The sequence below is a fragment of the Furipterus horrens genome, unplaced genomic scaffold (genome assembly GCF_987537825.1).
Source record: "Furipterus horrens unplaced genomic scaffold, mFurHor1.1.pri manual_scaffold_10, whole genome shotgun sequence".
Lineage (NCBI taxonomy): Eukaryota > Metazoa > Chordata > Mammalia > Chiroptera > Furipteridae > Furipterus > Furipterus horrens.
This window is the reverse complement of record NW_028327180.1, coordinates 11,843,918-11,856,911: the sequence shown is the minus strand read 5'-3', so window position 1 is coordinate 11,856,911 and position 12,994 is coordinate 11,843,918. Positions and strand designations below refer to the sequence as shown.

General features: G+C 43.8%; 1 protein-coding gene across 1 annotated transcript in view; it reads left to right on the top strand.

Moving 5' to 3' along the window:
• TBC1D9 (TBC1 domain family member 9) overlaps positions 1-12,994 on the top strand; it is a 74,348-nt gene that overhangs the window by 39,844 nt on the left and 21,510 nt on the right. Inside the window, exons 3-8 of the mRNA XM_090289947.1 lie at positions 1,730-1,848; positions 3,708-3,936; positions 4,359-4,620; positions 6,346-6,553; positions 11,605-11,811; positions 12,666-12,836. Of these exons, the coding sequence (XP_090146073.1) occupies positions 1,730-1,848; positions 3,708-3,936; positions 4,359-4,620; positions 6,346-6,553; positions 11,605-11,811; positions 12,666-12,836 (1,196 nt within the window). The remainder of the gene's footprint in view (positions 1-1,729; positions 1,849-3,707; positions 3,937-4,358; positions 4,621-6,345; positions 6,554-11,604; positions 11,812-12,665; positions 12,837-12,994) is intronic.

The following is a 12,994-nucleotide window of genomic DNA, read 5'->3' as shown; positions in this document are numbered from 1 at the left end:
GTTTTCCTCTGGCTATTTAAAAATTTTAAGCCTAAAAGGTTCAGAAGCTTTCTGACAAATTCCAAAATGACTCATTCCTTAAGCATTCCAAAGAGCCATTGTTCTTTGCATCTGAGAAGTGTTTTCTTTTCTACTTTCTGCAGTGGATCTGGAGACATTATTCCTTGAAATTTTTACCACATTGTTCTGAGATATGTAAGGGTTTTGTTTGTTTGTTTTTCATTTGTCTCCATTTTGAATGTAAAGAATATGAGACAGAGAAAGATTTAAGAAAAATATTTTAAGTCACCTAACTGGCTGGTGGCAGAAGGGGCAGGAGGCCAGGTTTCCTGAGTTCCAGCTCGTGCTATGACATCATAGGACACAGTCACCAATTGCTTTTACAACACCGACTGTTGCCTGAATGAGTGGAAAACGCCCTGGAAGAACCGCAGATAGTCTGTTCTTCAGTGTTTTCCCAGGGCCGCCTCCCCACTCAGGAGTTTGGTTTCACGTCTCCTCACTCAGTGGGTCTGAAACCCCTCATTCTCGAAGAGATTTCAGGTCTGCTCCCACAGTTCTGAGGGTCATTGCAGGCACAGTTGTGTCTCCCACGTGTCTCTGAGATTCTGAGCTATATCGAATTACTGGTAACAAAGAACCGAGAGGAGACATTTTTAAGGAACCAATAAAAAGATAACTTGCAAATCTAAGGAGCTGCCTGAAGGGTGAATCAGTGGAAGCACAAAATCATTCTTTAATTCTGCAGTGATACAGTTTCTAGCTATGATATACATATTTATGATATATCTAGATCATTTGTCTCTATGGTAAATGATTTATGAGACACTCTTCCTGCAAGGTTATTAATAATCCTAGAAAAAGACAAAAAAAAGAAGGGAATTCACCCCAGTGCCTGCACTGCCTCATCTGAGAGCACCCTCCATATGCGCAGCGAGGCTAGGGCGTCTCAGTTTGGAGACGGCGGGGAGAGTTGACTTATGCTTCTTATTACCAGCCCACATGTAGCGACTTGGTGGGCCGCTGTGAGGATGACCTCATCCCGTTACATTTCAAGGCAACTGTGCTCGCAAGCCAGACTGCTATTCCCTAGCGATCATCCATTTTCACATCTTGTTCATAATTGAAAGGGAGCAGGGATCATTTTTTGCCCATCGTAGGAGGTGGTGACGTCAGATCTCCGGTGGCCTACCAGAGCTCTCTCACACTGTTGCAGCTTAACTGCTGTCACCCAGTGTCCTGACAAAGGTCTTCATTGCCCTGTGAGGTGCACGTTCTAGGAGGGAGAACAGAGAAGGGAAGCGCCGAACTCTCAATCCAGGAGAGTGGATGGGGGAAGTGTTGCTGCCTTCTAATCTCAAAGTGTCGCAAAAGTTTCTTCACCCACCTCATCAGAGGTGACCAAACACAATACAGCAGGTCCTCGGGTAACCTCGTTGTGACACTGGTGACACGCTGTAGGAACCTCACTCTTGTTTATGTCAATTAGCCTGTGGCAGAGCTGGTTTCACGATACATTGTTTCACTTAAAGTCGCAGAACCTACTGATGACTGTTTAGTGAAGACTTACTCTCCTTACCCCTGGGTTTCTTCCTCCGTAAGTATCTCTGGCTGAGAGCGCGCATTTACAGGCGGAGCTGTGGGAGTGACAGGCTCCTTGGGTGGCAATGAATTTTTAGGAATCTTTTAAATTCTGACATTCATTATTATCATTTTTACATTCATACAGGTGGTTCCAGAAAAGAAATCACCGAACACTGGGAATGGCTGGAGCAGAATCTACTGCAGACATTGTCCATCTTTGAAAATGAGAACGATATTACCACATTTGTGAGAGGAAAAATACAGGTAGGGGGTGTTTTGCTTTGCTCTTAAACTTTTCAATTGGAAATCATGTAAAACGTACACAAAACCTGTAAAAATAATCAGGTATATGTATTTTTCTTATTTCTTTAACTGTTACACATGAGGCTTCACAGACATGTTCCTTTGCATGTGCTTTTTCTCAATTAATGACTCCTTGACAACACTCCATAGAGATGGTTCATGTGTTGTTGTTAATTTTAATAGTTCTCTTTTTTATTTTGAAATTATTTTCAATTTACAGAAAAGCTGCAAAGATAAAGCAGAGAATTCCCATAGACCCTATGCTCAGCTTCCCCAAATGTTAACATTGTATATAACCACAGTACATTTACCAATACTAAATCAGTAACACAGACATGGTATTGCTAACTAGTTACAGATTGTATTTGGGTTTTACCGGTGGGTCCCCTTTGTGGCCTTTTTTTATTCCCTTTAATTCCATGTTGCATTTATTTCTTTATTTTTTTAAGCTGCATATTATGTGTGTATGTACCATAGATCATTCAGCCACACTCCTATGCTTGGACATTGCAGCATTTTGTAATATTTGGGAATGTAGCTTTATGGGGACTGTTATCCTCACTAGTTGCAAGTAGTTGGCAAGGCCTGGTCTGTTTATATGAGTGTATTAGGCCCCAGAATGTTGCAGAGTGATGTTTCCCAGCGCTCTGTCCTCATAAATCTCATATTTAAGAACACTTCCTTTTTAAAATATCAGTGATCATTCTAGAACAGGTATTGAGTAGATCTTTGGATAGAGAGTCTACACTTAATGTTTTCTACTCAAAACTTATGGGTATCATTTGGTTTATAGCACATCATTCCCTCCCTTATTCTCCTTATTCAGACTTTAGGTAAGAGCCTGTTAGTGGATCCAAAGTGTGGGTGCTCTCGAATTTTGGATTTGAGACTGGTAGCAGTAGGGAACCACTCAGGATTTTTATAATAAGAATTTTGCAGTCAAAAACAAGTGTTAGGAAGATAAATTTATAGGGAGCATCTGGGGTGTACTGGAAGCGTAAGTGCCTAAAGGCAAGAATTCTAAGCATGAGGCAGCTGTAATTTTCTGTCCTTGTGTGGAGGGTTCACTCGTGTCAAGGAGAATCCAAGAGGCCAACCAGCTTTCATGCCTGAAAGCTCAATGCTACCTTGAGATCAGAGAAAATGAAGATGAGGTGGGAGGGATTTGATGATTGCCAAGTCAAAGGTGGAATTCAAGGGAGCATTTTTTATCCAGAGATATATGTAGAAGCCATTTTACAAGGAAGTATATAGGAATTGGCTAACAACGAAATGGCTTCTTAAGCTACGAAAATGATTAAACAGTAGCTTGTTTCTTTTGTCTAGGTTCCCTGGTATTATTCATGCCCTGAGACAGCAGGTGTTTGGCCAAGTATCAGTGACATGCCTTCTAGTCTGTCTTTCCTTCCTTGTCCATTCATGATAAATTTTTGTTGATTTTTGAGAAAGGCAGACATTGACCTTTGGGATGACTATCATGATGATAAGCTAGGAAAATCATGAGAATTAGCAAAATCTTTACATTTCCTCATTTATAAAATAAAATTATGGGTTCTGTTCTAAGTGAACTTAATAAAATGGTAGTACCAATGAACAGATGGTAAAATCTACATTGTTATTTTGAAAATCTTTTTGTACCAAAATGCTACTTGTTAATTGGCTTAGAGTTGGGGGGGTTGCCTTTGAAAACAATTCTTCAATTAAAAAAAAAATTCTGGCCTTAGAAATTGTTTCTTTCCATTTCAATATGTACAGCATACAGAAAAAAGCAACTGTCGTCATAGTAATACCTGGTGTGTGCTTTGTTTCCTCCCTGCTAGGGCATCATTGCTGAGTATAACAAAATCAATGATGTCAAGGAAGACGATGACACAGAGAAGTTTAAGGAGGCCATCGTGAAATTCCATAGGCTGTTTGGGATGCCCGAGGAGGAGAAGCTTGTCAACTATTACTCTTGCAGCTACTGGAAGGGGAAGGTCCCCCGGCAGGGCTGGATGTACCTCAGCATTAACCACCTTTGCTTTTATTCTTTTCTTATGGGCAGGGAAGGTAAGCTGTCCAAAATGTCAGAGGGAAGCTTTGGAAAGTCGACTGAGGTTTGCCCTGAACTCAGAAACCACATCAAAATACCAAAAATAAATCTATAGTGATGACTAGGTCAGCTTTGTCTTTTAACTATTCAACAAGTGAATTATTTTCAGTTCAATATTTATTAAAAATGTCATCAAGTAATAAAGATTCATCGAAGGTATAACTAATTTAGTAGACATGGACTTAAACTGACAATAATTATGAACTCAGAACTTATGTGGTCTGAATCTGTCCCATAACTAACAAGAAAACAGTAGTAGATTCAGGCACACAAATCCAAGGTCATTTAGCACACCTGAAAGTTGGGGATGTGAGGTTGCAGGGTCTCGGAGGGGTTCTCAGGAGCCAGGTGTTGACCAAGCCTTGTTCCCTGTGCTCAGCCAAGCTGGTCATCCGGTGGGTGGACATCACTCAGCTCGAGAAGAATGCCACGCTGCTCCTGCCTGATGTGATCAAAGTGAGCACGCGGTCCAGCGAACATTTCTTCTCTGTTTTTCTCAACATCAATGAGACCTTCAAGTTAATGGAGCAGCTGGCCAACATAGCCATGCGGCAACTCTTGGACAACGAGGGATTTGAACAAGACAGGTCTCTGCCCAAGCTGAAGAAGAAATCGCCTAAAAAAGTGTCTGCTCTTAAACGGTAGGTGATAGAGGCTGAGTCTTAAAGACTTTAGAAACAAGAAAACCATCATTTTGTTTATGAAATGTGACGTTTTCTGAACAGCTCAAGGGTTCTGAAGGCTTTTCTGGGTGTAGACACAAAAGTGGAAAAGGTGCCCAGTAAGCGGGGCAGATGTGGCCCTCTCTTCTGGCCCCATGAGTGTCATGCTGTGAGCACACACATGGGGAGATGGGGCAAAGGGTAGGCAAGGCCTCCAGGAGGCTGCTGGGAGCTGGAGTCTCAGAGGTAGTAGATGCTGCCTTCAGATTCAGCAGATGGCTGTTCCTAGCAGAAGGAATGACATGATGGGGAAGCTCAGAGGGTGGGAAGCCCATCGCACATCTGGAAGGCGGCAGGGCACAGGGGAGCCCTGGGAGTCTGGATGTGGGAGTAGAGCTAGAAAGAGGGGAACACTGACGCTCTGCAGTGTGACCGTAAGGGTGGAACTGCCCTAAACTGAGATGTGGAGTGAGAGGGACGAGCAGGTCCGGGGATGTGAGAGCTCAGTTTTGTCCTGTCCAGTTGAGTTGCCCATAGGACAGCTAGTTGGAGATTGGACCAGTAGCCTATGGAACTGGAAATTGCTGGCCTACAGCCGGTCGTTGGAACCTGACAAAGGTCACGGCAGTGAAGATGTCTTTGGTGATATAAGGCATGTTCATTAGAGTGGTGGAGCACAAACAGGGTTACTGCAGTGGGTTAAACAGCAAATGAAGGCAAGGGAATTAGGCAAGTATAGCTGCTTTTTTAAGAAATCCAAGGGTACAGGAGGAGCACTGCTCTTTTTAGAATATAGGAGATTTATACAGGATGGAATGGGTAGAGTGTGTTAATGAAGGTAGGTGCTGGGACAGGTGTAGGTGAGGAGTAGGTGCAGGGACGAGGCATGAAAGTACACCTAGAGATAAAAGTATAAGAAAACAAATAACTTGAAAATGATGTCTTACAGGGCATAGAACTGGATGTTTATGTGTGCAGAGACCTCTGCTTTTGAAACAGGGAAAGGAAGTCAGGGTAGTGAGGGTGGAGGTAATTTTGGTGACAGAGGGAGAGAGCTCCTGCTTAGCCCTCTGGTCTGGGAAGCCAGGAAGTAGACCACCAAGAAGCTAAGGTCACCTAGAGCTTGATGGGTGTAGTTTTAACAGCCTGTATGATGAACAGGACAGGGGAGTCAGGGCCAAGAGCAGTCAACAGAGGACCCCAGCTGAGGCCGGAGACTCAAGGTGTCTGTGAGGTGGGCTGTTCCTATATGTCAGACCTTTTGTTGTCTATTTAGGGTGAACTGTGCCACCAGCAGGTTCCAGAGGCTCATTTGCATTCTCATTAGGACTTTTGTAGGAGACAAGGCCGCCCCAAATGGCTCTGAAGAAGTGGAAATGTAATCATCTCTTCAGAAAGAAATTATTGTATTCCTTTAGAAAAAGAATGACTTTCCTCTCTAGGTCTAGTTTCCCTGAGATTCTTGAACATTGACATATACTGATTATACAATGACTACACAAGGGACCTGACTGTGTCAAAATAATTTTATTACGCTTCTGGGTCGTAGGTTGGCATTAGCGCCAACAGAACGCTGAGAAGGTAGGGCTGAGTCCGGCAGGATGAAGGCAGGGCGAGAAGGGCCTGGGAACCTCCATGGCTGCATTATTTAGGAGGCACGGAAACATTTCTTTTGGTGAGGCGCGTTATTGTCACTGCTTCCAGCGACCTGGACGCCAGAGCCAAGAGTGAGAGGTACCGAGCCCTCTTCCGGCTGCCCAAGGATGAGAAATTAGACGGCCACACGGACTGCACCCTCTGGACTCCATTTAACAAGAGGCACATTTTGGGGCAAATGTTTGTGTCCACAAACTACATCTGCTTTATGAGCAAGGAGGAAAACCTGTGCAGCCTCATTATCCCCCTGCGGGAGGTAAGCATCGGGTGACAATGGATATTTTATGTTTCATTTGTCATACTTTTCTGCGCGAACCAGGACGATCGTTACCAGAAGTTGGCTGGCTGTGAACCATAAATGAATGCTTTTAATTCTTTGGCAACACCCACTACCCTTTCGTGTGTTGCCATCGATCTGAGTGACTGTGGGACCCACGAGAGTTCTCCTTCCAATGGCAGCCTAGTGTTTTACAGTGGAGATTTCATTATTATTCAGGTATGGCCACCAGGTCAGGGGATGACTGCCTTGAAAAGATAGATAGATTGTTTCCTTTGGATGGTGACCATGCAATATAATATACGGATGATTTATTATGGAGTTGTACACCTGAAACCTATACAATTTTGTTAACTGATGTCACCCAATACAGTCAATACATACATACATACATACATACATATATACATCAAAGAAGAAAGGAAGAAAAGACAGATTGTTGGACTCACAGATCCCACTGGGAGGGGCCACGAGGGCCCCTGGGGAAAGAAGCACCAGGGTCGGTCAGCAGTGGAAACTCTGGGTAAGAGTATTTACTGCGGTTTCCAGGGGAAGGAACAGATGAGGCAGGATAAGCAGGCTGAGTACTGGCTGGCCTGAATAATCGCAGTGGGCTCTGGGGTGTAGGGGCTGTTCCTAGCGATCTGGGGTTAGGGCAGGTGAGCAGTGGTCGCCTGGAAAAAGGAGGTGGCTGGAATGTGGGCTCTGGATGGGCTGGTTTGCATATGAAAGGCCTGCTCTCAGGGGAGTCTTGAGGAGTGTCTAACTCTGGAAGGGTGGTCCTGCCAGGGTCTGCAAGGCTCCAAGATGTCAAAGCATCAAATACAGAAACTAGAAAATGGAGTTATTAGACCTGGCTCGCAGCCTGACGGCCGAGGTCGTGAAAGCCAAGTGCTGTTTAGATCTGGCCCTCCGGTGCCTTGCCCTGGAGCCCCCAGGGCTATTGGCCACAGTGGCAGAGTCCTGAACCTTCCCCAGATCTGCTGAGTCTGAATCTCTACAAGTTCTAGAGGCTGAATTTTAATGAAGTCCTAGGCCGATTGTCATGTTCAGTCAAGACTAAGAAGTGTTGTTATTGTGTCTGGAGCGGAGGAGGCTTCTGTCTTGTCTTCACAGTGGTACCTGTGTGGAGGCCTTGCTGTGAGGTGTAGGGTTGAGAAGGGACTCCAGGTGAGGGTGACAGGGGCTGGCAGTCCTGCAGTTTCGAACCTGGAGGCTTTCAACCTGCCCAGGTTCTTCTCTAGAGTTAGAAGCTTTGGTTAAGATTCCCTGTAGTAAAGGATTCAAATTTCCTTCTGGCTTCCTTTTCCTTTTTTTAAAAATAATTTATGGAAGCAATTCTTATTCTTTGTTTTCTATTAAGAACAATGCACCACTGCCACAGAAAATTTGTAGAAGTGCAGGCAAATAAAAAGAAAACAAAATTCACCCCCTTTTCCACCATCAGAGACCGCCACAGTGAACATTCTGCTGAACCGCTTTCCAGGCTTGTTCTGTACTTTGCTGTGTATATGTCACTGATGTCATTTAGTTCGAAACAAAGGGAATTTTTAATTTTTACTCATTTCCTTTGATAGGGAGTATGTATTTACATTTTTCCCTATGTCACTAAATAACCTATATAATTTTTAATGACTACATATTTCATTAAATGGATATATATTTGATATGTTCAGTTACCTATGACTGGACCTTTGTGTTATTTTTAGTTTTTTTCATAATCATGTGTATAATTTTCTTTCTTTCTTTTTTAAAGATTTTATTTATTTTTAGAGAGAGGGGAAGGGAGGGAGAAAGAGGAGAGAAACATCAATGTGTGGTTGCCTCTCGCGGGCCCCAAACTGGGAACCTGGCCCATAACCCAGGCATGTGCCCTGACTGGGAATCAAACCAGCAACCTTTTGGTTCACAGGCTGGTGCTCAATTCGCTGAGCAACTCCAGCCAGGGCTAATTTTCTTTAAATTATACATTCCTAGAAGCAGAATTGGTAGACTAAAAAGAATGAGAAATGTCAACCAATGGACCTATCTAGTTTCTCTTATAGGGCGAACTAACTGGTATTACAACACTGTTTGAGGCCAAGATACCTTGTTGGTATTGAGTTGTGAGATGGGCAATTTGATATTATTTACATTTGACTGAAATGGATTTCAAAACTCTTCCAGCCAACTTGTCACTTTTGCCATATGCTGTCCCTCACTTAATTTTCTTCGTCAAGTACTACCTGAGTGTATAGTAGAGCAGAGTTACCTGAAACAGCTAGGGAAACCCATCTGGGAATCAGGAATGTACCGTGAGTATGCTGTTGATGAACCTGAGCGAGACATTGCCCTTTGAACCAGAGGGAAATGCACAGAGAGGGGCGGAAGGTGCAGCCAGGACCTCTGCTCCCCTGTTCACCATCTGCCAAGGTTTTGGGTCCAGCCAGCGATCGCAGTCCAATGGTGAGAGCCGGGGGAGCTGGGAGAATAGGGGTTGAGAGATGTTCTTGGCCCATCGCCTGCTTTCTAGTTTCCTAACGGGTAGCAGGGCAGAGATAGCTCCGTCCTATTTCAGGGTGGATCAGAGCAGGGACAGTAGTGGAGGTAGCATTTAGAAAGAACACATGTTTTGGTTGGAGGATGTAGCTTTAAAGAAATGCCCAGTGAAACGGCAGTGCCCGCCCCTTAACGTGATTCATCACTGAGATTTATTAACGGTGGGCCCTGACCTGACTAATGGAAGACACAAAGGACTTAATGTAATTTTTATTACCTTTCGGTAACGATATTGATAAAGCCAGGGGCGAGGGCCCCCGCTTCCTTCCGGGATCTGTGAGAACGGCTTCTCTGTGGACTGGGTACCTTTAGGAACTGAGTTAAGCTGATGGGCAGCAGGGCCCTCCATGGGAATGTTAAATCCTATTTGGAATGGCCATTTTTAGCATTAGATAGACAAGGAATTGTTTTGTTTAATTTTTTATAACTAACAAATATCGCCTGGAGATTATTAACATATATTCCACATCTAGACTTAAGGTAGACCAAATTGACAGATGGTCAGTGATTACGCAGAATCACGTTGCTATAGATTTTGAAGAAATTTCTGAGGCAGCACAGCTGGCGGAATGAAGTGAACTAATCAGGTTCCTCGTTAGATAGAGATTCCAGATGAAGCCTTTTTCTTCCATCATAAATCACCTTGTAAATGTTCCATATTAAACTCCAAGATTTTATTTAAGTTCCAGTCTATTTTATAACCCACGGTAATGAAAATGTGTTTCATTAAACCAGAATACTCGAACATAGCTATTCCCTTCCCCTAGACACAAAGCTCACAGGGTCCAAATCAACTAGAACTCATTTGTTAGTGACAGATATTTTGTAACCCGTGTGAGCATTCTGGTGTTTTCTGTGGGAAGTCACTGGTGGTTTCTGTATTTATGGTCCAGCCAGATCAAGGACCTTCCACTTGGACTTGATCAAGATCCACATGGCTCTCTGGGTTTTAGGTACAGAACTTGAACCTTTAATTCCCTTGGTGTCTGTCATTTAGTCCTGACACCTGGTGGCCAGAAGAGTCAGAAAAACATTTGTTGTGAGAAAAGGAGTATAATAGGTTTTTTAAAAATAAACATTATTTAACATATGCCCTAAGAGTCATGGGAAAATCTGTTCATGAGAAAGAGGGACTTTCCCCTCATTTCTCTAGCTTCTTTTTTTGCTTTAGGAAAAAAAAAAGAAAACTTTTATATGCAGCTCCAAGCATCTCAGAGGATTCCTTTAAAATATATATTGGGCTATATGTATTTATAAAACCTGAGAGTAGAAGTCAGGTCCTGCAGTTCGTCCCTTTATGTATTCCAGTCATGGCCACTTTGCACGTGGGCCGTGAACCTTTTAGGCAATACCAGCAGGTTTCTTAGCCTCAAAGTGGAGAGAAAAGTTTTTGAAGTTCTGCTTTGAAGAAATGTATTTCACATGAAAATGCTGATGAAGAGGTTGAAGTGGGACCTGTCTAGACTGCTTGCAGGTAGAAATGAAGAGGGGAGAGAAAGCTTTAATTCTATAGTCAGACCCACTGCAAATAAACCATTTATCTAGGGGTTGCCTTGAGGTTTCTTTCCCCTAATGTGCTAAAGAAAAAAAAAGTTTTAATGCACTTATCCTGGTTTCCTGTTGACGAAAATCCTATTATAAAACCACCAAATGTATGTCTGCAGAGCTAAAACAGATGTCTCTCTTTTGTACAATACTCCTCTCCTAATGTGGTTGCTTTTACTTCATCACACACACACACACACACACAAACACACACACCACATAGGCCCCTAGTGGAGATGAGATTGCAATTAAGCTGTTCATATCCTGTCTGTTCAGAATCAAGCCTTTGAAACATTGAGGGGGTAAAGGGTGAAGGCTGCAGGGCTCTGCAGTCCACATGGGATGTTTGAAGGATGGCTGGTGTTTTCAAAGCCATCCCAACATTACGTTTGGTAAAACAAACCAGTATCAGGACTGTTTTCTATCTCATATGCATAATGTAGCAGATAGGAGTCCTCTCCTTTATGGCTCCATGAAATTTTAATGAAAATCAAAGCATTCTTTTACAACAAGGTTTCTCAGCCCTGGCACTGTGGACGTCTTAGGCTGGACTTTGCTGGGGGCAGGCTGTCCTGGGCACTGTAGGTCTCCCAGCAATACCCTGGCCTCTGCCTACCAGATGCCAGCCGTACCCTCCACTGTGACAACCCAAGATGCCTCCAGATGTTGCCCAGTGTCTCCTGGGGCATAAAATCACTCTTGGTTTAGAGGTAATGACTTAGACAAACCAGCAAGATGATCCCAGCTTCTGGATGAGCTCCAGTTTGACTGGCTGTTTTTTTTTTTTTTTTTTGGCTGGAACAGAGTCAAAGAATCTGTTTGCCTTGGTAAGATCTGAGTGGTCCCTACAGAACATAAAAGTGCTGTGACCCTTCTTTAGTGCGATCAGGGGCTGCTGCTGGGGAATCCCTGTAAAGTCACATTCTTTGTGTCCTGCTTCTGTTTAGGTGACAATTGTGGAAAAGGCGGACAGCTCCAGCGTCCTCCCCAGTCCTTTGTCCATCAGCACCAGGAACAGGATGACTTTCCTGTTTGCCAATTTGAAAGACAGAGACTTTCTTGTGCAGAGGATCTCTGATTTCCTACAGCAGACCACCTCCAAAATATACTCGGACAAAGAGTTTGCAGGGAGCTACAACAGTTCAGATGATGAGGTCTGTGGCAATTTTGGTTCAACCTTTTCCTATGTTTGAACTGTTCACCTCCTTGCCTATTTTGTTTGACCTTCAACCTTTACACCATCTACACTCATGCCAAGAGCGATATCTCATGTAAATTTCATGGAGTTTATATGGGGGATCATAGAGCTGAGCAGAACCTTACAGACCATCTCATCTAATCCTCTTATTTTATGGTTGAAGAATTAATAAGTCATTTGTCCTGGTTACACAAGTGACTCATATAGCAACATTGTTGGGAATGGTACAGAGGTCAATAAATAAACTCTCAAACCTGAAATATATCATCATTATGCGTTTATGGTGATAAAATCCATATTGTGTCCCCGTTGAGTTACACCCCGACCAACATCCAGGGACACTGGAAGCCGGAAGACAGCTCACTAGCTCAAGTCACAGAGCAAGTTACTGACAGCTAAGGCACGTTGTAAAGTTGATAAGCTCCCAAGTAACATCCCTGCCCACCTGCCCCAGCTTCTATGGGCATTTTGGAGGCACCAGAAACTAGAGAGGAGGGGAGAGAGGCCGTCCCATAAGCAGTTGATTCAACCACAGAATGCTTTGCATACATGCTAATCAGAGAAATAAATGGCCATTTTTTTTGCAAAAATGCTGCTGAAATCCAGGGAAAACCTCTTGAGGATTGAGGTTCTGTGGCCTGTGGCCCATGTGCCTAATTTCCACCCAAATGCTGGCTTGCTGCCTTTCTTCCTTTCTTCACAAAGCAGGGGACATCTTGAGAACCATGAGCTAGCTATTGTTATCTGTAGAGGACACCGAAGGGCCGCTGGCAAACCCTTCCAACGCCTTGTTCCCGTCTGTGTACACAGGTGTATTCTCGGCCCAGCAGCCTCATTTCCTCCAGTCCCCAGAAGAGCTCGAGCTCGGATGCCGAGGGGGAGCGCCAGTTTAACCTAAATGGCAACAGCGTCCCCACAGCCACACAGACCCTGATGACCATGTATCGGCGGCGGTCTCCCGAGGAATTCAACCCGAAATTGGTGGGTCCCTCCTGCTTTTCCCCCACAACTTTCATTACATATCTATGTAAATAGACATTTTCCCATAAGTAAAGCAGATCCTGTCTAAATATGTCATTAGGTTTCAGAGTGGCTTTTCGTGGCTGGAGTTACAGAGGGTACGGGCAACAGTTTTTTGT